The sequence below is a fragment of the Lepisma saccharinum genome, chromosome 2 (assembly GCF_977018435.1).
Source record: "Lepisma saccharinum chromosome 2, izLepSacc3.1, whole genome shotgun sequence".
NCBI lineage: Eukaryota > Metazoa > Arthropoda > Insecta > Zygentoma > Lepismatidae > Lepisma > Lepisma saccharinum.
In genome coordinates, this window is record NC_139230.1 from 26,711,199 (window position 1) to 26,737,009 (window position 25,811).

At 37.7% G+C, this 25,811-nt stretch overlaps 1 protein-coding gene across 2 annotated transcripts in view; it reads left to right on the top strand.

Moving 5' to 3' along the window:
* The window catches only part of LOC145983965 (uncharacterized), a 119,973-nt gene that overhangs the window by 12,390 nt on the left and 81,772 nt on the right, over nucleotides 1-25,811 (top strand). For both annotated transcript variants that reach the window (XM_083117189.1, XM_083117188.1), the window contains exons 4-6: nucleotides 1,670-1,830; nucleotides 3,899-4,058; nucleotides 4,550-4,766. In XM_083117189.1, the coding sequence (XP_082973315.1) occupies nucleotides 1,670-1,830; nucleotides 3,899-4,058; nucleotides 4,550-4,766 (538 nt within the window). The remainder of the gene's footprint in view (nucleotides 1-1,669; nucleotides 1,831-3,898; nucleotides 4,059-4,549; nucleotides 4,767-25,811) is intronic.

Consider the following 25,811-nt stretch of genomic DNA (forward strand, 5'->3'; position numbering starts at 1 on the left):
GCATCAGTGATAGGATTGCTGACACTCATTATGCACCTCGGTTGTTTTGGTTTGTCCACGTCCTTCAAGACCTATATCACATTCCATTCTGTTAATCAAATTATGCAACAATTTTTTTGAGCAATCTAGAAATAGTTGATGAAAAATTGTACTGAAATAAAATCCATATGATGTACAGTGAAGCTAGTTCTTTATCTTGTAAACATAGTCTTGCCTGCATTAATATCAGGATACCTTATTTTAATGCAGGCAAGACCAAGTACTTTCAGCACAAGGCATGTTTTCACACTTGAAGCAATCTTACAAGCATATTTATCTGTAAATCTATGTATATTAACTAGGGCTGAGTTGATACCGATACTTGACTGATTCCAACCGATACCAATGCCAATACCGATACTTGTGTAATTCCAGTTTAAAATAACAAAGGCTAGTTACTGAGTCGTAACAACTCATCACACCACATTCTATTAATGGCATTAAATAACTCCCAAATTATTTTTGTGTAGCATTATAGCACTGTAAAATGTCTTGTGACATTTTAGTTGAATTTCTTTCTAGACCCAGAGGATGCAAAAAAGAAGCAGTTTTTGAAGTGTTGCAAGCCTTTTTAAAATGTTGCAGTTACACCAAAAAATTGGTGTCCCTGCTTCAGTTTCATGTAAACAACATTCTTGTCATTTGGGTTAACCTGAAGAGGGAAGAAAATGATGCAAAAATATAAACAAATACAGATATATAATAAATAATGCTCATTTGGCCAGCTCTATTTATGCCCTGCTATCCGTTAAGTCATCTGCAATAAAACAAATCACTTTAGTGTTGGTATTGGCCAGCAGTCACACAAAAGACTTACACAGAAGAGTAGGAATCTTCAACCCTCCCTCCCCACAGGGACAGTCTTCCATTTCCCAAGAACTCTGACATGACAATAATGCTGGATTTGTAACACCCATGTTCTTACCCCACAAGTTTGTGAGCAATAATTGGCAATAAATGATTTATTTTCACATAGCATTGACCACCAGGCAGTTACATGCCTTCAATGTCACGTTTGGGTGCAGCGCTTTAGTCCTGCCTTTGATCTTGCCATCTGCTTCCCACTAGGGCACAGCATTTCTCGGAAATCTACATGGAACTTTTTGTGTTAGACCCCCAAGCCACAAAGAAGGGTGAATGAACCTTTGAAAGGGACAAATCTTGGCAAATGAGTTGTTTTCTTGGCCACTCTTCTAACCACTCAATATAATTGGGATCAGTGAAGAAAATTCAACCGATACTTACTGATACCAATACCGCAGTATCGGCTAATACCGATACATCAGTATTAGCTCAGCTTTTATATTATCTCGTCAAAATCGTCTATGGTTTACATTGTGAATCATTTACTCATATCTCTCATGTAGTGCTTTGTAATTAACACTCTTTTCTACTAAGTCATGTAATTTAAGCCCGACCCTGTGGCCGAGTGGTTAGCACATTGTGCTGCGATGCCAAGGGTCCCAGGTTCGAATCCCGGTTGGGCTTGGTTGTTTGTGAATGTCCATTCATCAATTTCATCATTTCATCACTCATCCCCATCTTTGCAAATTAGCCAAGAGGCACAAAACGCGAAGTAAAATAAACTAAGTCAATCAATCAATCAATCATGTAATTTAATTACTTTCAGTGCCTTGTTCCACTATTCCAATGTGAAGGATGGGATATTACTACCATAGAAGGTCTTGGAAATAAGACAGAGGGATATCATGAACTGCAAACTAGAATTGCACAAATGAGTGCTACACAATGTGGAATGTGTACTCCTGGTTTCATTATGAACATGTACAGGTAATAAATTGATATTTTTGAAATATAATAATTATAATAATAATAACTCCTTTATTTAGCAAGCAAGGTTCAGCAGTAGGCTGCTCTATCACCTCTCTCCTTGTAGCCTATTTTGTTAGAGGACCTACTGTACTGAAACTTTATAGCACTTGAGTAAATTAGATAAGAAAAAGGAATTGAGAAATAGTTATGGACTCCCTCATTTCTTAAGAAAATAGTTTCTTTTTCTTAGCTATTTTATTTCCGACATTACTGCAGAAAATATACAGGGTGTTCCAGGAGGAAGCAGCAATACTTTGGGAACTGGTGGTATGGGTGATTCTAAGCAAAACAGTTCATATGGACTTGGGTCTGATTTTGAACAATAACGGAGATATGAACAGAAATAAAAATGATGTAGGAAAACTTAAAGAAAAACAGTAACAAGTAAAACATGGCAATGTAATGGTAATTGTGTAAGTAAATACGAGAAGGGACATGCTTATACTAATCTTTATTGCATGAATTTGTGGTGTAGCAGTAATTAGTACATGATAATTAAGTAATGAAGTAAGCAATAAATGTAGAAAAATTAAATGTTAACACCTGCTGGTCAGTACTCACATGAACGAATGTAAGGAGGGAAAATGCCACAGAAATGATAGCAGATCAGAGCAGATTCTCAAAAATACCACCACCAACATCAATGCACTTCTGAGCACGTCGGAGGACATCTTGGGTTACACTACAAAGTTCCCGATGATGTTCCTGGATTAACGCACAGCATTCATAATGCGAATGTGCAGTTCATCCCTTGTATTCACCCTTTCCCGGTAAACCTCCTGCTTCATCCACCCCCATAAACAGAAATCAAGAGGGGTTAAGTCAGGAGAACGAGGTAGCCATAGAACCAGACCACTACCATGATGACGACAAGGACCAATCCATTGATTAGGGTAGGTGGAATTCAGATGTTGAATGATCAACCGACTGGAAGGAGCAGTTCTACATTTATTGCTTGCTTCATTATTTAATTATCATGTACTAATTACTGCTACACCACAAATTCATGCAATAAAGATTAGTATCAGCATGTCCCTTCTCGTATTTACTTACACAATTACCATTACATTGCCATGTTTTACTTGTTACTGTTTTTCTTTAAGTTTTCGTACATCATTTTTATTTTTGTTCATATCTCCGTTATCGTTCAAAATCGGACCCATGTTCATATGAACTTTTTTGCTTAGAATCATCCATACTACCAGTTCCCAAGCTATTGCCTATTCCTCCCAGAACACCCTGTATTGATTTAAAAACAGTGTAGCCAACCAACCAACAAACAGGCAGTTACTTTCCCTTCACATACCAATATCACTAAACAATAAAGTGAATAAATTAATGTATCAGAGAATGGAAAATGTGATGTGTGTGTGTATGTATATAAAAAGTGGTTGAATATAAAGTATCTGAATAGCTCTATAATAACTAAATTTTATCTGGTTGTTGGAGTGTTCCTAGTACTGAAACAGAAATTCCTTAGCATGGTCCCTTTACCCCCCTCCCCTACTTAGTTTATCTACAAAATTACTTTTGATGTAATCAAAGAAAGTAACTGCCAGGCATGTACAGTCACAGACACTTCTGGGTTGTAACGATACTATTGAAAGTAAATGAGATCATTACAACCCAGAACTGTCCATGACTGTACACAGTGTGTAATTCCCAACCTTGATGACACCATTTTCAAGGTAGCACTTCCACAAATTAAATGTTGACAATGGGGGTACACAGCAAACTAGATACCACTACTGCAACAATAATAACCTAATGGTTGCAGGTGGTACAGCAGGTGGTACACACCTAGCAGCTCTCAGCAAAATAGTTCAAAACAAAATCTTACAAAACAGAGAAGCAACTGGTTACCAAAAAAAAAAAAAAAAAAAATAGAACTATCAATAAGCAGCTTTATGGATAAAATGAGCACTTGATTCTAGTATATTAAAGACAAATATTTTTTTTGATACATTCATTTAAACCTTTTTGCTGGTTTGTTTTATTTCAAATTATATATTTACTCTATTTTCAGTTTGTTGGAGCAAAATCCAAACATTACTATGGAAGAAGTGGAAAACTCTTTAGGGGGAAACTTGTGTCGCTGCACAGGCTACCGTCCCATATTAGATACATTCAAAAGCTTCAGTTCTGATGCCCCTCCGCAACTAAAGAAGAAAGTCAGAGATATAGAGGTTAGTGAGTGAAATGGGTGTAATGAAGCAGAAGGTGGCATATTCTCCCATGTTACATTGTGTACTGCCGGTAAACCAACTTTCTTCATGTATAGAAATTGCCAAAAAAAATTGAAGTTGTCCAATTTCTGTTTTTGTTTTACTTGCATGCCTGCATTGGTGTTTTATTTCTATTATATCTAATTAATAAATAATAAATACATACAATACATAGCAGTAAAGCAGGTCAAAATTTCAGAATACGTCACTGGTTAATAGCAATTCAATTTGTATGAGAATCTGAAATGCTGAGACAATTATATAAATGTATTAATTGTTCAGTTCCTGTTCATATCTTGCACAAGTATAATAATTTAGAGATATTTACAAGTATACACCACAATGTGACTAAATGGGAAAGTACAAGTTTTTTTGCCTTGGAATATTTATACTCATCTTATATTATTTTTTGACAAATTACATATCACCTAGTAATATGATTTCATAAATAGGAATTGTGGAAGACAAAAATTTGTCCAAGAAGTGGGAAAGCATGTACTGGACAATGCTCTGGTAAACGTGAAAAGAGAAGTAGAAGACCTGCACAAATTCACTTGCGAGCAGATGATGCAGAATGGCACAGAGTGACAACATTAAATGAGATATATGAAATATTCAACCAAATTGGTGGTCGCACGTACATGCTCTTGTCTGGAGATACTGCTCAAGGTAAGCACACTGCATATGCATCAAAGTCTAACTCAGCTTCTTTTTATTCTTATCAGCAGAAATTTGTAATGTTTAATTTGCCATATCAGATAAATATATTTTTGCAGGGTTTGATGATTTAATCAGACTACTTCATCATTCATTTGCTTAAAATTTAGAATCACATTTCCAATGCAAATGAAAATTAATTCTGTTACCTTCCCTTGTAGAATAAGGCTGCATCCTTATGTACAGCACTCTCTCTTCATGGATTTCCTTAGGGAGAATTCACACAAGCAACAGGTGACGTGTATCTCTTGCGGATTTCCTCAATCGAACACAGGCTTGTCCAGCCTGTCATGCCACTACAAAGTGAAAATTTGCTGCTCTTTCCCAAGTGGTATGTGTCATTTGTCACTTGTTGCTTCATTCTGAAATCTCCCTTTGATTTGTCCTTCAAGAACAGGTACAAAAGTACAGTTCTAGCTTCAGTTTTGTCCATGATGCTACTTTTTTTCACACATGCTGCTCTGTAATAATAACTAAATGAGACAGTGTTGCAATTTTCTAGGTTTAGTAAACAGAAATATATCAAAATTCATACAAAGTAATATGTCTCCATGATATGTGGAAGTAAGGTAAAAAAAAGCTAAAGGTACCCTTGTGCATATACAGTACGCACAAGCCATGAAGGCATATGGGGTGATGGTGGAGGTAGAGCTTCATATATTCTTGAACTTGGTCAGTGGTGCAGGAACATTTTTCATCTGGGGGAGGGTACAAAATTCAGCCTCCCATACATGCACACACACACACACACACACACACACACACACACACACACACCCGTTTGTGAGATGTAGATCCGAGGAAAATCAACTTTTCACAGGCGTTCCGAGGTACCTCTCCGATTGCAATCTGACATGTCTTAAATGATAGTTTTTGATGTGGTTTACTAGAAAAAATCTGACTTTGGCGTGTCAGGCTTATTTTAAACCCCAAAAATAGAAATTTAGAACCGAGGTATTTTACAAACCTAAAATCTGCATTCAGAGGAAAAATTTGAATTGTGTATAGAATGTGTATGGGGTTTGTTACACCTACTTTAAGAGGTAATTCTTGCGTGTATGGAATTTCGAGGTAAAATTTGAATTTTCAAATTGTTTATGGAACTTCGAGGAAAATTTCAAATTATTGTCGTTGTGTATGCACATCGAGGTATTCACCTGTGTATCGACTTCCGAGGAATTTCCATTTGTACATATGGCAATACAAGAAACTGTGTATTAATGGCTCCAGAGGAGAGTAAGGGCGTTGAACCCCCCCCCCCTTTCCCCACCCGTTTGACGACTTCTTTATGATAAGGTATTCATGTTTTCAGGATTCCAACACAGAAACCTAAAAACTGGAGAATCTGGAATTTCAAGCAATTTGAATAAATTACAAATCTCGTGCAAATATCCTGGAAAATCTTCTAATTGATAAATGTAATACCATTTGAGCGCATCAGAGGCACTAGAATATGATTCTTCCTACGACTAATAAGTAATATTCATTACAATTAATAAGCATTAATAATTTCAACTGCAATAACTTACTTTACACAAGCTACTTTGAGGACATATACTTTAGTTTCTCATTACACATTATTTAACATCGTGTACATTTGTAAAATTCTGTTTGTCAAAAACTGAAATCATATAGTTTTTCTATATGATTTGTTTGACATTTTATTTTTTGAACTGTAATACAGTTAGAACAGATGTTTTATTTCAATAAATTTTTCTACCTTTGTCTTTAATTAAATGCAAATATATGTCGCTTTATAATTTGTTTCTTGAGTCGTATGAGAAAGTAATAATTAGGGATGATCCGATGTAAGTTTATGCTACTATCAGTAAACCATAAAATTTACTGATTTTGATAAACAAATAAATTTACTGATGTTGATAACCAATATTATAGTGATCCAATGTAAAATTGCAAACTTTCCTTGAAGAACATGAGCAGTTCATACACCTCTTAGTTATTGTGTATAACCAGGTGACCCCAATGGGTTTTGTCTTTGAAAAGGAAACAGGTATTTAGAATTTTTTCCAAAGGTACGGCACATGAAAATATTAACAAATATTTTAATTTTTCACTAAATTACTGGTCATTGATAAATGTGTATGACTGATAAAATTACCTGTAATTTTCGTGATAAACGGATATGCCTATATTGGGCCTCCCCTATGGCGCAGTGGTCCCGTTTTCGATTCCCGGTGGAGGCACATAGTGGTTCGGATTCCACTTTAAACTTTAGGTCTAGTCCCGATTAGCCTTACTGTGCATAAAGTGGACTTAAAACACCAAGTCAAGCAATCAAACGGGTATACCTATATCAGCTAATACTGATAGGATACTAATTAATCTGCAACACTCTTAATGTTAGTAATGTAAGATGAGGTGACGGTATTATGGTTGTAAGGCAAAATGTAAAGGGCTTTTTAACATGAATTTACAATATTAATGAACAATGTATCAGGCATTCTGAAAAAAAAAAAACGTTTCTGAAAACTAGGGGAAATATCACGGAAAATGGACTTGAAATTTATGTGGGAACCTTCATACACTCCTATAACTTCATACCGAGGTACTTTTTTTGTGTTTGACAATACGAGGAATGTTCGTCATATTTGTGTATGTTCAAGCTATTTCTAATATGGCCGTGAATGCATATTGAGGTATTCATGTGTGTAGAACTTCCGAGGAGAATTTATACACTCGCATAACTTCATACAGAGGTCCTTTTTGTGTTTGACAATACGAGGAATGTTTGTCATATCTGTGTATGTTCAAGCTATTACTAATATGGGCGTGAATGCATATTGAGGTATTCATGTGTGTAGAACTTCCGAGGAAAATTCATACACTCGCATAACTTCATACTTTTTGTGTTTAACAATACGAGGAATGTTTGTCATATCTGTGTATGTTCAAGCTATTACTAATATGGGAGTGAATGCATATTGAGGTATTCAAGTGTGTAGAACTTCCGAGGAAAATTCATACACTCGCATAACTTCATATCGAGGTACTATTTGTGTTTGACAATACGAGGAATGCTTGTCATATCTGTGTATGTTCAAGCTATTACTAATATGGGCGTGAATGCATATTAAGGTATTAGTGTGTGTAGACTTCTGAGGAAAATTTATACACTCGTATAACTTCATATCGAGGTACTATTTGTGTTTGACAATGCGAGGAATATTTATTAGTTTAAGCGATTACTAATGTGTGCGTGAATTCATGGTGAAGGTGAACTAGTTTGATGGGAATGCTACAACAAAACTGAAATTGTCTCATTATGTGGTGAAAAGACTTAACTACTGATGTGGGATACTATAACAATTGGAGAAAATATGTTTTTTTCGGTATATTTTGCTTCACATTTGTCACTTTTGGCAAATTAGAAAGATGAAGATGAATAACAATATGATGAAATTGATGACCAGATGTTCATAAAGGGTATCCATGCCGTGATTCCAACCCGGAATCCCTGGCGTAGTAGCACGCTGATTATTTGATCATGTAGAATCTATAGGTCTAAGAAGCAAAGACAAACTTCCAAATTTCATTACCCCCATGTGAACTGGGGATTACATTGTATACATGGGAAGAAGTGCATAATTTTCTGCACAAATACAAGATGTCGTTTTTCTAGGTTTCCCGCAAATATAAATGTAGTCACTGGCGTACACAAGGTTTTTTTCGGTAGGGGCTGGAATTTTGCAGGTATATACCACATAGCTGATTTCTAGTGGGCGCGGCATTCGCAATATATTTTGTATTTTTAGAAGTTTCCATTCTCAAAACTGGCAATCGGGACGCATTTTAATGGATGTGTGCATTTACCACATTGTTTTTACAGAGTTCTCTACTACTTTCATTTAAAAATGTTGATTTTCTAAAAATTTTGGAAGGATCTGTAGCCCCATCAGCCTCCCTCTGTGTACGCCAGTGTATGCAGTATCTCATTTAGTATAAACATCCTGCGAACTGTTTTATTAAGTGTGATACACATAGTTTATTGGAATGTACACGGATACTATTAATAATATTTTGTAAATTCTGCAGCACAATTAAAGCAAATATGCACATTTATCTATTCTTTCTTCTGACCGTCCGTCCTTACTGAAACAATATTTAACCAACAACAGCGCTTTTTCAACATTTGGCAGCCCGATATTGGTTCTTCTACCTGTGAAGAAGATGGTGAGTCACACGCCTCCTGTTTCTCCGAAGGCAACGTCACTCTGATGGACAGATCAAGTTTTACCAACATAATTTCGAGAGATGTTGGAATTAGGCAGTTTTCATGCGCCATTTTCTTTGAACGGTACTGCATCTCATTTTGTTTAGGAGATAATGTTTTTAAAATTCAATTCATTATTAATAAAATGGTATGGTTTATTGAACTGTATACACAAGGAAAGTTTCTAAAAGTAACTTCTTGAGATAATTATACTTATAATGTTTATGCTGTGAGCTCTGTCTATTAGTTATTTTGTGTTTTACATTTAGTTTTGAGTCAGGAGATAAAGTTATTGAAATTATGGCGAAACTTGAGGATGATGCACGCAGTTTTCTTGTTCTCCGTATAAAGCAAACTAAATCGTTTTTTAACTCTGCTCTTTTCAGCAATAAACTTTTCAATCATAAATATTTTAATAATCAAAATGAGAACCAAACGTTGTTATAAGTGAGGAAAACAATTGGCAATATCACAATCACATTATAAGTTTTTGCTTAATTTTAATAATAACTAAGGTGCAAAATTTGGAGGGGAGGCAGGGAGGAATTTCCCCATTAACAATTTTTTCTCTATGCACCTCCCCCCACCCTCCACCAATCTGCAGTGATTTTACACCCTGATAATAACGTATGAAAATTTGTTACACCTTAAATTTATTATCGTGTGCTTGTATATTATTCTGGATCATAGCTTTATCATTATTCATTAGATATGTACAAGTCGGTGGTGAAGCGTGGTCTTGATAGGAAGGCAAGCAAGGCAGCGCTTAGATTATCGCTTCCAAAAATGTGTCAGGCACGTATCTAGAAATATTTTTTTCGGGGGAGGGGGTATCCGAACCAAGTGTCTCATAAGTAGTAGTAATAATATAAATATTTAAATTAGTATGTTTATGTAATTTATAAGTCTCATATTTATAATAATATGTATATTAATTAATAATTAATATTGTACTTTTATTATTACATGAATGTGTAAAAAAAGGTAGAAAAATAATAGAGATATAACAGCTCCTATTCATCGCAAATTTTGTAGCTATATAAACAACAGCTCTGGCAAGTGATGTCAAGAAGGTAAAAAAAATATATATTTATTGAATAACAAAACCAATTGTCACAGATTTCCTAGAAAAGGATGGACATTTAAATAATAAGAATGCATGTCCTCCTCTCTCAACAACCATGTTTCCATTTATTCAAAATTTTTGTTAAGTTATTGATATAATAAAATACTTGTACTATTAAAAATATTCATTTTAGTTTTGGTAAATTCACAACACACATACAAAAAGATAACACTCACTTCAACCGTGCGTTATTTATTAACTACAAATGGAGGATCATTCCGAAAAGGTCTGAAACTAACAGAAAGTGATACTAACCTCGTTGCATTGCTTGTATTACTATATCTTCACCAGTGGGGTCACCGACACTGCGACGCTCAAGTCCTTGCTAACCAACTAACTCTCTAGCCTTCTTGAACCCGAAGGTTCATGACTGCAGTAACATACGCCTTCCATCTGTCCCTATTCTGAGCCAGATCTATATACTCTTTTCCATCCCTGCCAATTTCCTTTTCTCAACATTATCCCTCTATCTTCGTATGTATCTTCCTACTGGTCTCTTACCATCAGGTATCCCAACAAGAATCCTGTAAACTCTTCTTTCCTCTCCCATTCGTGCCACATGGCCTGCCGACCTAAGTCTTCTTGATTTATTAATTCTAATAATATTACTGACATGAATACAAATTTTGTAACCTTCTCCACTCACCTGTCTCCTCATCCTTTTTTGGCCCAAATATTTTCAATTTATGTTCCTCTTTCAATGTAAGGGACCAAGTTTCGCATACATATAATAGTACAGGCAGTGTTACTGTTTTGTATATTTTAACTTTTAGTTTCTTAGATATTAAACGAGAAGACAAAAGTTTATGAAGAGAAAGGTAACATGCATTTCGTGAATTAAGCCTGCTTTTTATTTTATATTTAATATAATTTTCATTTGTTAGGATTACTTGGATTTGGAAACAGGTTCAAACGAGTTGTTAGCCTATCAATAATTAGATTTTGATTATTACCTAACATTTGGTTTCAGCCTGTAAGCATATATTTAGTTTTTTCTTTGCTAATTTCCAAACCTAATTCCTTAACTGCTTTGAAAAATATTTGAGCATATTCTTATTTGTATTTACATCATCCCCCAGTAAGTCTACATCATCTGCATATGCTAACAGCTGAGCCACGTCCTTGCTAATTATGGATATAAATAAATTAAATATAGCAATTTTGGCGGGAAAAAAATATTTTCTTTTTGACAGTTGTTAGAAGAGCAGTACATTTAAAGTACACTGATTGAGGGTCAGACCGTCCTTTACATAAACTAAACTAAACTAGGCATGTTCGGACAGGTCTACAAAAATTCAGGTCAGCATACTCAAAACACCAGGCCAGCATACTCAGGAATATAGCCTTGCTCTTTGTGTATGACAGTACGAGGAACGTATGCCCTTTCTGCGAATATTTAAGTAACTATCAGTATGGACGTGAATCAACTTGAGGTATAGACTTCCGAGGAAAATTCGTGCACTCCTCAGGTTTAAAGGCGATCTCCCACATAGCCATATGTCTATGACTAGTGGAAAACATTATGGGTTCTATTTCAGATGGGAGATCCAAAATTTAGGTGTTGATCATGTAATGTAAAGAAAATCTAGATTTGAGTTTCGTTTAAAGTCCACTGTCATGCACAGATTGACTAATTGGGACTGGACCTACACCACAGTTTAAAATGGTACTAGCCACTATGTGCCTGCCTCCACCAGTTATCTAACCCGGAACTCCTCGATTACAAAGCGCCGGCGTTACTACTACGTCACCACGGAGGCCACAAAGAAAATCTAGAAATAGTAACTACTAACCACTCTAGTGACAAAAGCTGAATTATCGGCGATTAATTAATTCTCAAAGGACCCTACTGACTTGAACAAAGACATGCTTTTTTTTATAACATTTTTATTCGAACACGTCTTGAGTAGAACTAATTGGATACTACAATGATCGACAATGAAAATCTACATATATTTCGTAGATTTCCGAGAATGCATTTTATTTTGAAATGGAAGTTGCAGTAGCATAGTAAAGCGCCTTCTACACGATTAAAAAAATCACGAACAAGTCCTCGAATTGAACGCTAAAAGGAAATACCGTCAGAGAAAACGGCATTTTACTCATTGGATTCAAGGTTCGGTCAAATAATTTCTATTTAGGAATATTTCTAATCAGTGGTGGCAATTGGGTTCCAAAACTGCGGAGGCACAGGCTATATACTTCCCTTTGTAGATACGATTTACCATAGTGCGGGTGCAAAAGTGACGAAAAGGGAGAAGCAACGGCCCTTCACCCCCCTAATCGCCGCCACTGGTTCTAATTAACTTAATCCGAGCCTATCGACCAGTCAGAGCACATTCTATTGAAATCGATTATCAGAAAGCGACCTGTAGATCACGAATGTAGTTGTAATAGCGGCCGAGTGAGAGGTAAACAATGTATCACTTCACATTTTTAAAATACGATAACTATTCAACCAAGAGGAATAACGTTTCGTATAAATTGAATTTAGGTACAAATCAATGGCGTTTCTTAAATACATACTTTTTAGCGTTTACTCTACACGTATAGAAGAATATTTTAATATTTTCAATTGCAAACAAACTGCACTGATCCAGCCCCTGTTTTGCTGGAAGATCTCGCAGTGATCGAGCTACATTATGGCGCCACCACCCTTTTCATATCGCTTTGCACACTTACCAGATACGCTTATGGTAGAGATCGGCTGCAAAGCACCATGATCGCTTGATTCACTGTTCGTTACGAAGTTCTAATTACACGTCTTAGAAAGTCAGGCGAATTTATGAAGGATATTTAAAAGTACATTCTTGAATGTTCTATTTCGCTTACATGGGAGTTGTTTAAGGTTCCCCACACAGCTATTTTTGTTCTTTGATTTTTGGGCTGTTTTCAGTACAAGTCGTCATAGCAATGAGAACAAGTGAAATATTCGTTCGAGACTGCAAGAATCAATTGTAACAGAATTGGCTCTTTTGGTACGAATCGTGCAGTGGGATGAATAATTATTGCATAGCAAGTTGTCAATCAGCACGTTTATTCTCTCTCTTATTTTAACGCAATGAGATTTTCTGGAATTGAAACAAAATTTCAAACAAGCTACTGAAAAAATCCAGTCTTAAATAAACATATGATTTAACAGAAAATATAATGAAAATAATCGTGGACAATTTGCCGAGCAATACTTGTGCATTCCGCTGTACAAGCGCTAAGAGCTAGTTCCGAATGAGCCAGGTGCTCCCTGGCGCCAAAATGTCGGAAATAGTCTCAAGCAGACCCTCAGTCAGCACACGTATAACTAATTCGCTTTCTGACGAACTCCCACTTATATACAAGACCAGTGGCGTGGTCAGCGATGGAAGGTTCGGGCAATATATATTTTGTTAAATTTGGGAAGAAATTGTCGATTTTTACAATATATTTAGTAACAATGTTCTTGCTCGCTTCACATTCTAAACATTTGTTTCCAAGGTTATAGTCATTACTTTCAAATTGACACTCAGTTTCCCAAGAAATATATTTAGTAAAAAATTCTTCCTGGAAGTGCGCAGTGCGAACCGTTCTATAACAGTCACATCAATCTCATTCTTCCTTAGAAAGAACAAGGGTCTTAAATTAAGTTTCTCAGTTTCAAGAAAATGTTGCTCACTCCACTCGCAATGCGCTATACCTGTCTCATTTACATTTTTCTTACGCTTTGCTCGAAACATGTACAATTGTTTTATGACGGTCATGATCACCTTTTCCTCTTAAAAAATATTTCTGATATGAATAAGTCTTTGCTAAGGTGAGATGTAAAGGGGCTACCAATACTATTCTCGACCCGAGCATATGAATCTATCCAACTTTCATTTCTGTTACTATCATATTAAAACCAAAAGTAAAAACGTTTTAGACGTTCTTGTATAATAACAAAATTGTCATGGAATACTAATTCCACTAATGATGATGAACTTTAAGTGGCTTTTCTCTGTATTATTTGCTTTGCCTCACATAGGAATCATAACAAATACCCGCATATCCCTGAAAGTGGTTTTTGCCCAAGGCTGATAAATTTCTGCGGAAGCCCTTGTACTTGCTTTTAAGTTAATGTTGTTGTAATGATTGTGGTTCCTATATATTCCGTTCTTCTCAGTTCTTGCGCATATTACTGTGTGCTAACGGCAACTCAAATTCTAAACGTAAAATAATAGTTACTTTGAATAAATTTGTAATAAGTAAGAACAAGCTATAGAGCTTCAAATTTTGAGTAGATTCTTGACTTGCAATTCTGGATTTGGAAAGTCAGAACTTGTCCTCTATTGCCACAGAGTCTAGAGGCTATTACAAACTTGTTAATGAGTTCCTGATGTTTAGAAAATTTGAGTTTTCAGTTTTTTCAGTGAAATACAGATGCTCTACATGGCCATGAAAAGGTATACTCTATATTTCACCAGCATTTTGAACACCAGAGCCTATGAAAGGGTTCTTCGTTGAGTGCTTTGAGTCCCATCGTCGCCTGTTTCAGACTTTCTCAATAAGGGCCAGATCGCCCTTATTAAGTTTCTCCGAATTGTATTCACTCTGCTGCATCAACACCCAAATTTTGGAACTCTGACTCGAGTTCGAAGCCGAGACCGCTGATAGTACGCGGGTACTTGCAAACTACCACCCCGTAGACTTCTTGACGCGAAGCGGTGCTCATTACTCAGCCAAAGGAGGGAAGGGGAGACATAATCTAAGCTGGTAAAATATTGGTAAAACATCGAGCTAGTTGTTGCAATGTTACCATTGTTAACCTTATAAACATAGTCCCATCTCTTTATTTTTGACTAGAGAGGTGAGAAATCCCTCCCAACCTGGTAATTTCCATTACAATTGCTGGGGTGTAAAGGGTGGTTCTTGCACGTAGTACGCCCCATTGTCAACCTCACTTCCACGTAGTACACCCTGGACTGTAGACTAACGAGGCTCTGGCGACTGGCCTCATGGCCAGTATAATTCTGTGTCTTGTCCTGTGTTTTGTCCTTATGTGTGCTGAGTGCCCATTTACAGCCTCAACTTTTAACCAGTCAGAAAATTTTAAGATTTTACTTGTGCAATGTTGGAGTTATTTGTAACGGGGAAGGGCTGGACCCCGTATAATGTGACGGGTGCAAGGTAGCCTAGGTGCTGACGCACCCAAAATTTTACAATAAAAAAAACCATTACAATAGCTGGAGTGACAGTGTGTACCTTGGAAGTGTCAATCCTATAGTGACGCACTGCAGCGCACTGCAGCGGTGCCATGTCGAAATCTCACACGGAAAGAGACAGCGTGATCGAGCGAAACGTCTTGTCACGGAGAGCACGGAACATTAGATAATATAACATATAATAAACATAATGGGAGAAAAGAACATACCTGATTAGGGACTGCATAATTCTTTCAATATTCTCAAGGTGGAAGTTGTAGAGCCTTTGTAAGATATTTTGTCCCGTAAAGAGTACGTTATCTTTTTGGTAGTAGAAAATTCGCCACGATCGTAAATTTCAAAGACTGTTCTACGAACTACGTCTTTTTTCAAAGTCATCTAAATTTGTCGTTCTTTTCGGTATATTAATGTGCTTTCTAGTCTAGGTTATTGAAACATTGGAGCAGGCCCCGATCCACATTGTTTTGCCCCCGAACATATCCGAGAAACGGTAGCTTGATTCACACCACACGCTTGAGCTGTTAGATCCTGGCACTTCTTAAAGTCAATTTTACTTCTTTGTTCGTCACTCGAACACTTCTTTTTTTTTAAAAAAATGTACACCTGAAAAATCACCTGTCGTGCCTGGCTTCGTACAACACTGTATTTTTCCCTCTTCTCTCGCCATCACTACCACTTGGTTTACTCAACGACATGCTGCACACACCCACTAAACACATGAAAAAAAAACGAACAATGACGGTATCCTCTTCGTCAACTTCTTCTGCCATCACTGGGAACGAACGTGCCCTGTTCCCTTAGCTAATCGGAAAGTTTCAGAATGCAACAGGAACGAAGGGAGAGCAAAAAGGATACAATGCAAATACGTTTATAATAACATTGCTTCTACAGAGGGAACGGTATAAGCTACAATCACGCTTGTTTTTCGTACATACTCGCAAATTCATTATCTTTCCATCTGTTGAACTACTGACACTTGAAATAATCTATTTATATCCGAGCGCCAGGTACACGATTTAGTAGCGAGGTGAAACAGCTTCTGAACTACGCAACGCTGCACGTCCGTGATTCGCTGGTGCTGTTCAGTCGTTCAAGGTCATATGCAGGAGATTTGACGCGCACTCTAGTACTGCCTGATAATGAGTTGTAGATACCAGGTTTCACAATACAGGCCACATCGAAGATAAAGAAAATAACGGAGGTACCGTTCCGATATATCGATATTTCTTCGTTGCCAATACTTCTGGTTCTGCTAATTCCATTGGTATTACCAGCAGATCTAATAAGTATCACGTTTCTTATACGTTATATATTTATTTTGCAATCAGACAACGGCTTGTACTTCTACCCTGAGGTTTTCGTAACAATACCTTCCCCCACACAAACACAATTACACATATGCATTTAATATACAGATTGGCCCAAACGTTCGCACCATAGGCGTATGACAATAAATGTGAAATGTTTGCAATTTCTTCTTGCAGGTAACTACTGAACAGCGAGTATAAGAGCGACCACAAGGAAATAACCTTCGGCGAAAATTCTCCCCGCGCATTCCCCTCCATCGTTTCAACTCAGCATGCTCCACTCTGCCCCTCCACGAGGGAGTACGGTGCACAGGAGTCGCGAGTCTGCCCAGGCCTTTTTCCTTGTGGATCCACAAGCCATTCTGCTACAGTCCATACTAGCTAACTGTAGACCAGGCGAACGAGAACAAGTCTCTGCGCAAGTAGTGACACGAGACGGCTCCACCAATGTGCAGTGAGAGAAACTGGATTGTGTAATCGGCAACGGGAATTTTCCCGATTTCCTCCAGCGTTGCAAACTTTTGAAAAGGATAATACCGAATGCACATGGCAAACGGACCGTATTTTTGTCTCCAGGTCCATCCGATTGGTTCAAGAATTTCTTATGGAAATATTAGGGATAAAACTGCACGAGCAAATTTTCACAAGCCCTGCATTTAGCGTACGGACTAAGGTCTGGACCGTACGTCCGTACATGTACGCTCAGGACCGTACGGTTGGCAACGCTGCGCTTTCACCACTCCATATTCCTCCTCTTCCTCTGCCAATATGCGCGGCCCTGCTCTACAGTTAGCTGGTATGGACTTTATGTGGATTGAAGGCTACTCCTACAGAGAGGGGGGGGGGGCAGGGGGCACCCGAATCGAGAGCTAGTAGCGCGCACCACTATTGGCATCAGGGACAAACAGCGCCTGCGTGAGCGAATTTCATCTAAGTGCCGTGCTATTTCGCAGACTTGGTTACCCATAGATTCAGGGTGCAAAATCACTGAAGACTGGTGGAGTAGAGGATAATCTAAATCTACATACACACACACATATGTATTATACATATATTATATATATATAATTAGAAATTTATAATGTTATTAGCCGGTCCCTGTGGCGTCGCGCTACGACGCCAAGGGCCCTGGGTTCGAATATTGGCCTGGGCATGAATGTTTGAAAGTGTCCATTCATCAATTTCATCATATTATAGCTCATTCCCATTTTCGCAAATTAGCCAAAAGTGGCACAAAAAGCGATGTAAAATAAAGCAAATCAATCAATCAATCAATCAATTATAATGTTATTAAATATAAAAGTCAATTACTAGATAGTTAAAATACATTATTAAATGCATATAAAGTACCTTTATATGCATTTGTTATTTATAAAGTAGCAAACTAATTCCTGTATTAACTAGTTAAAGATGTCAATATAAATTACGAAATGCTTTATTTTTAAGTTATTGTTTAGTTTTTGCTTTCTATTAATATAAATCAATTAGATTTCATAGTTATATTTCTCTTGCATTCTTATTTTACTTTCATTGTCCGTATGTACGTAGTTATTACTGTTAATAGTCCCTTGAAAGAGAGAGAGAGAGCATTCAACACACACTACTTTCTGTGTGTTTTTGATATTGTCTTTAGCAAAGTATATTTGAAGTCAACACTAATTGATTATCTTTTATTGTTACAACAAAAACTCTCTCCTTGCAATTGGAGGGGGGGGATTTTTGAAGTGAAGATAGCTTGTTGGGGGGAAATCCCCCTCCCCGAGATTTCGCAACCTGCATACAGTTGTGTTTTGACAATGGTGGCCAAGACATTGAACAAATATTGTGATCCAGCCTAAAGTGTGTGACATTTGGGTCACGGTATATATATATATATTGAAGTGTGACTCGGGTTATACCTCATCAATATATATATATATATATATATATATATATATATATATATATATATATATATATATATATATTGTTGACTTTCTTGTTTTATAAAGGTGAAGTTTTGACCACCCCATAGCCCCATTGGACACGTCACGTCATTCACATCAATACAAGCCGGACCACGTGGCACCACATTGCGCTACGACGCCAGGGGTCGCGGGTTCGAATCCTGGCTTGGTCATGGATGTTTGTGAGTGTCCATTCATCAATTTCATCACATCATCACCAATCCCCATCTTCGCAAATTAGTGACACAAAAGGCGAAGCAAATAAATAAATCAAGCAATCAATCAAACATCAATACAATTACAAGGGTTGATTCTAGGTCTTATTTGTGGTCAGATGAACTAATCGGGACTGAACCTTCATCGTATAATCCGTCCTAGAATGTACCACCACCAGGAAACGAACCCAGAGCCCTTTGATTATAAGGGAATGACATTAGCAGATTTTCCGTCGTCGCTTTATAATCAAGGGATCCAGGGTTCGATACCTGCTGAAGGGACATAGTATTTCACATAAAACTGTAGGTCAAGTACCAATTAAGCTCTACGCATAAAAGTGGACTTAAAACTCAATCAATCAATTATTAGTAGAAGTGTGAAATGAAAGAAGTTCTATTGTATTTATATGAAAAATGATTACAGAAAGGAATAGACTGATATTCTTTTAACTATGTGGGGAAATCGGCTCCATCATTCTTTGTTCATTTAATATGATGCTATCAATACTTTCCATAATACTTAACCATCCTTTTGGGAGGGGTCCTCCCGCTAAATTCGCCAATAGCGCTGTCTAGTTGGCTGCACTTTTTGACTCGATGTGACTCTCTCTGCACCGTAGCGTCTAGTTGCTTGCACGGTGTAACACCGTGTCGTTTAGTTCGTTGATTTCGAGTCAAGTAGTGTAATTGATGTTTGCACCGTCTGCACTACCTTCCGGACCAGTGCAAGGGTGGTGTATGGTCACCTGGTGCGTGCTAACTAATAAAATGACCGTTGAAAGCAGCAAATAGGCATTTGTTGAATATTCTGAACTCGAACACCGCTTTCCGTCTAGTTGGTTGAACGTCATTTCCTTGCACCACCCTTGATACTGGATACACCTGCACTGCACCGAGTGTTAAAAAGTGCAGCGAACTATACAGGGCTAATGTATAGGTGGGTTTCACGTGACGTCAGAATGCGCACTTCCGTCATGTTTATGGCAAATGTTATTTGTTGTTTGCAAAGAATCCACCATTTAACATTCGTTACATCTGCACCAACTGTATGTTTGTTTTAAATCACGAGTATTGCATTCGTATCTTCGGCGAAGTTTTGCGTACCTGTTGTTTTTTGGCGGTTTTCTTCCGTTTGGTGTTGCAAGAGGACCTTGTCTCTCTTCAGTTGTGAGACTCTGGACAGGCCAAGGGGGAAACAAAGATGTCGGTGGAAAGAGCAGATAGTGGAGAGTGTTAGTAGAAGACAATATTGGAACACAGTGGAAAGAGAGGAGGGGTGGTAGAGCAAGAAAAAATGGAGATTTCTTGACTTCTACGTCGACCCAGCCAGAGGCAAGAAACGGCGAAGGGTGATGATGAATACCACCCCTTGCCATTTTGCTGTTGTAGAATAATTATAATAATAAATTCCTTCAAGAACTACCCAAAATGGGAAAGCGCGCACACAAATAATAAAGCACTTGACCCCGTCGGAAGCCTGTTCACGAACTTTTGCTTGGACATTCCCCCTCCCTTCCCTCTTCCCAACACGTGTTTGCTGCAAGTGGCAACCGTCTGACGGCTGTTATTTTTAGCTCCCTAAATCGCGGTAAACACAAGAAAGGAAAACGTCTCTTTTTCGATGGTCCGAATTGCAAAATAATGTGTAGATTATCAAAACTTTACATTTCCTTAGGTTTTTGTATATTTATTATTTTCTCTTCGAATGTAACGACTTTTCTTTATGACAGAAATACTCTAGTTTCGGGGTAAAAGTAAAAGCCCATAACAGTCCATCAACCTGCCCTAACTGACATTCGCCAGAATCCACAGTATGTTGGTGTTTTAAGTCCACTTTATGCACAGTAAGGTTAGTCGGGACTGGACCTACGGTTTAAAGTGGGATCCGAACCACTGTACCTCCAAAGGGTATCGAACTCGGGACCCCTTGATTACAAGGCGACGACGCTACCACTGCGTCATCGGGGAGGCCCTGACAATCCACAGTCAAACTGCTAAACAATAGGAGGGAGCAGGGCGAGGGGAGAAAGATGTTATCGGTTTCATGAGCGGTGGTTCCATGGATCATGGCTCAATCGCCCATCTACTAGCTCACTGCATGTTGTGACAAAGAATACAGACGTCCCATAATACAAGGATGGTCAAATCCAATCAATGGTGCCCATACCCCCCCCCCCCCCTCCCAAAGCCCTGGACACATCCCCCAAAGTCGTTCATGAAAATTCCCCCCTAACAGAATTAATCATCATAACCTCACTTTCATGTTTGCTAACATAAAACGTACAAAACTGCACAGATCGTACTACTATTGTTAGTGTACTGAACCTTTTTCTTAACAGTTTGTCTGTATTAATGCGAAAATCACGTGTACACCCCCCCAAGTCTTCCGAACCGATTCTACACATATAAGAGGTGGTGTTTCATTTCTACCCTATCGCCGCAATCACCCACACATAGGTAGCAAAAATGTACATAATAACCATAACCCCCCATTTTTGTGTGAAGATATATGGTAGAACTACAACATTTTGTCCCCTAAAAGTTCCCATGACGCGGGCGCATCATGAATCCCCCCTGTGGGCACCGCTTGTCAAATCACCTTGTCTTTGGCATTGAATTTATTTGTTTTTATTTGATTTATTTTATTTTACTTCGCGTTTTGTGCCCCTTGGCTAATTTGCGAAGATGGGGATGAATGACGAAATTGATTAATAGACATTCACAAACAACAATGCCCGAGCGGGATTCGAACCCAGGACACTTGGCGTCGTAGCGCGAATTGATAAGTCACACAGCCACAGGTTCCGGCACCTCTTTGGCATTGAACTCGCTTCAAAAGTTATGCATAACATTTAACCTGATAATTGAAGAACAAACGTAATTAAGTAACAGGAGACTGTATATACATAGATACCAAGTTGAAGAAGTGAGGATAGAAGCTGAGATATTTTAAAGTGACTAGATCCTTGTCAGTGAAGTAATCCAGAAGAACCAATTATTTCCTTATCTATGCAGATAACGGCCGTGTCGAGATTCATTTTTTTAAAAAATAGTTTTATGTCTCGTTTCTATCGCTAGACTGATCACAAAGATAACAATGAGTAGAATGGTTGATGATAGCAAATAAATAGAGACGAGCACAAATATATAAATGAATGTCACCATTAGAGAGAGTACTTTATGTTGGTTACCGAAGATACGGAAAATGTCGGTTATCAGGATATCGATAATTGGAGGTTACTGTGTATTCGAGTGCAGATAACGGGTCTCGTATATCGATAGTTTCAGTCTCCGTGGCGGAGTGGTTAGCACAGAGGCCAGGGGTTCCGAGTTCGAATCCTGGCCAGGGCATGGGTGTTTCTGAGAGTCTCTTAATCAATTTCATTGTTATCATCACTCATCCTCATCTTCGCAATTAGCCATAGGTGGCAGAAAAGCGAAGTAAAAAAAAAACAAATCAATCACTAAAATACTCCGATTATGCAACAATTTCAGGACTTTTATTTTTTTTATTTTGCCTGCTTTGCGGTGCATTATTTACACCAGCAAGTTAACCACAAGGAAAAGAAGGAAATAGCTCACGAGGCGAATTACATGAAAAATAAAACCATCGTAGATTCTAGCCGAAGCCACTCCCTTAATATCAGCCATGGTATCACTTAATGGCAATGAACAAGGGCAATTACATAAACATATTATTAACTAAATATTAAATAGAATAGGATTATACAAAGTGGCGGCGACTGGGGGATGTGGGGACAGTTGCCTTCCCCCAAACTTTGACACTTTCTGCCCCCGCGGTATGGTCTGTTAATGTAAGCCTTGTGTACAAGAGAAAATAAACTGTCCTTGACCCCCTAGTTTTGGCACCCTATCGCCGCTACTGGTTATACAAATTGCAACGTTAAAATGTAGAACAGAATGCGGCATGCGACATGTTTATGGACAGCCACGTAACAGATTCACTATAATATGAAAAGACACTACCGTCTCCTGCACGTTGCACCGTTCCGGGGAGGCACATGATTGATTGATATATTTGGTTTATTATACTTCGCTTTTCTTCCTCATTTGGCTAATCACGAAGATGTGAATGAGTGATTATGTGATGAAATTGATGCAGGGACAATCGCATATTGGACTGTTTGCTACATCCTAAGTCGCCTTTTTAGCTAGTGTTGACGAATATCAACGATGAGGTAGAATGGAAATTAGGTAAAAATGATGAAGGGACGAACACAAACACATGGACACATAAAACAAGCCCACACGATGGTTTGAGGCGCCAGAGATTCGTTGGCCTGCAAGACACAGTTTCCAGGGTTTAATCCGCAGGAGAGAGGTTGTTGACATTTGAGTCTGTTCGAAGAAGTCAATTTTACAGCCCAAGCAAGATGTGAAAAATAAATTAATTATTACGATTACCTACTTGATAGATTCCTTGTGTTCAAATCGCTTTCTTCAAAAGGTAAGAAGAAAATCTGGAATGGAACATGGGGTGGGGGAGGGGTGCATATTAAAACTCTATCGATGTCTTGTATTTATACTGCCCTCTTAATTTATCATACAGTTTCTGCCTTTCCCGTCGAATATTTCTGGCGTCCCCTCTGTCTCATGAACCCTGCACTTGCTAAAAGTAAGTTCCAAACGACCGAGTTGCCCGTTGGCGCCAAAATGTCTGGAATCGTTTGAAGCAAACCTTCAGTGAGCACACAAGCAACAACTTCCCTTCCTTGCGAACTGCCACAATCTAATATACAAGACCAGTGGCGTGACGAACCCGGAACCGCTTACACCAAAGGCTACGCGGGAATCTCTTCATAATAATCAGTATAATAATGATAAAATAAATTAATGTGTAACTTGGGAGCAGTCACTTCAGTACAGAAACCGGGTCAAGTTTAAGGCTACGAGACGTCCCAATTTTTTCGGGACAGTCCCTTTTTTTCAGTCCGTGTCCCGACTTTTTTCTGACCTCATTCGGGACGTCGAAATGTCCCGATTTCTTGTCATACCATTTTTTCTTCAATTTTCTAGTGTTTACTCAGTCACAATAAACATACGAACGCACATTTTCCACAAAACATTGTTGATTTCGAAAAATAAAGGAAAAGATACCATGCAAGAAACTGTTTCTTGCATGTTAGTCAGGCGGAGGGGTAGAGAGAGGTTGAGCGTATGCAGTTATGTTTGTTAATAGCGGTGCACGACTGTGTGGGTAATTGTTGTCGGATGGAAAACAACGGCGCAAGTTGAACACAACTGTGTGCTGTGTTAAAAAAATATCTAATCAAATTTGGAATTAAACTACACGAACAATTTGTAAGAAATATTGCTCTCTAAATTTTTAATTTACATTTCCATATTAATATCTTTATACTACTGTAATCTGTTTTCTTCATTTCCAATAATGTGCTTTTGTTCTTGTTCCATTACATATTGTGCGTAATAACATTTGTTTATTTTGAGTAATTAATAACATATGTATCATTTATGATTTATGTGTACGTGCACGCGCATTAGGTCATGCATTGTGACATAGGAATAGAGTATAGTAAAAACGTCCCGATTTCAAGTTCTGAAAATATGGTAGCTTTAGTCAAGTTCCTCTGTTGCCCATCATAAAATCCGGGATTCTTAGGAAACATCAAGGACTATTCGGTCCAACTGTTACTTCTCCCTATTTTTTTATTTTTAGTGGATGGGCCACGTTAGTGTAGAACGTGATAATTTCTATAACTGTTTCAGAAGGTACCTTCTGTTCAAAATTAGTCCCAAATTATTTTTAGAATGAATTCATACATACGTTCATTAAAGTGCTCAAATCTATAAAGCAGTCTTTATTTGTTAAAATCATTAACTTTAGTTGCACATCCAGGATGATGCTCTCTAATGCTAATATCCCCTTCTCCAAGAGATACCCTATAACACTCTCGCACTTTCACCACAGACAATTTATCTAGCTTATCTGCACTTCCGTCTAAAAAAGGTCGGATTAGATATTAGATGGTCACCCTGGGTTGGCTTAATGTTTATTGCACGCTTTCTTAAATTACGTTTTATAGGTTCGCACTGTAGTATGATTTTTTTTTTTCGTTCATTTAATGCATCGTTCATCATCCGTGTTTATAGATACGATTAACCTACAAAGATGAAAGTTACCCTTTGGGCATTGAACGGTGGCTGGAGACACAAGGTGATTTTGGAGGCTTGGCCTCCACGCATTTTAAGTCTCAACCATAGTTGTGATCAACACCACGCTCCGTTCCCTTTTATTCCTCAGGTTCAACCTCAGACATCTATTAAGACATCTTAAGCAGGGAATCAAATCCGTCTCCCGCATGTCAGTCAGAAACAGGCGGCCACGGGGTGGGACAACTGGGGCAGCTGCTCGAGGACCAGCGCTCAGGAGCTCCGCGCCAGATAAAAATATTTCGTTGTGTACGGTTTATTACGAGTTAAGGACGCTGGTGCTTGCAACAAAGCAACTAATCTGATTTTTCCTCTCTTCACGGATGGTTTTGCCAAACTTAAAAATATCCAAAGTTACTGAAATTATGTTCCAAACAGGTTACTAGATTTTTTTAAAAAAAAGTTAATATGAACTATTCGTTTAATTAATAAATTATATTCTGATGTGAAAACATTAATGTTTGTTTTAAACAATGTAAAATCACGACAGCACCGAAATTCATCGAAAAATGAAGGAAAGAACTCTGATAGAGAATGTTATTTGATATGATTAAAAATTGCAAGTTTGCATGGTAAAATAATAGTTTGATTCCGAACCAGTTTTGAAAATTATACAATGAACGTCGCAGGAGACAACGGTGCATCGGAAATGAAAATAAATACTAGTTTAGAAAGTTTTATCAGTCTCCCATTTTATTTTTTATGCTTCAACCTGTTTATTTCTGTTGGGTAATAATACGAATAAATTAATCGTTTTTTAATTGACTAACAAACAAAATGTTTTTGTTTTTTTTTAACCTAAGAAA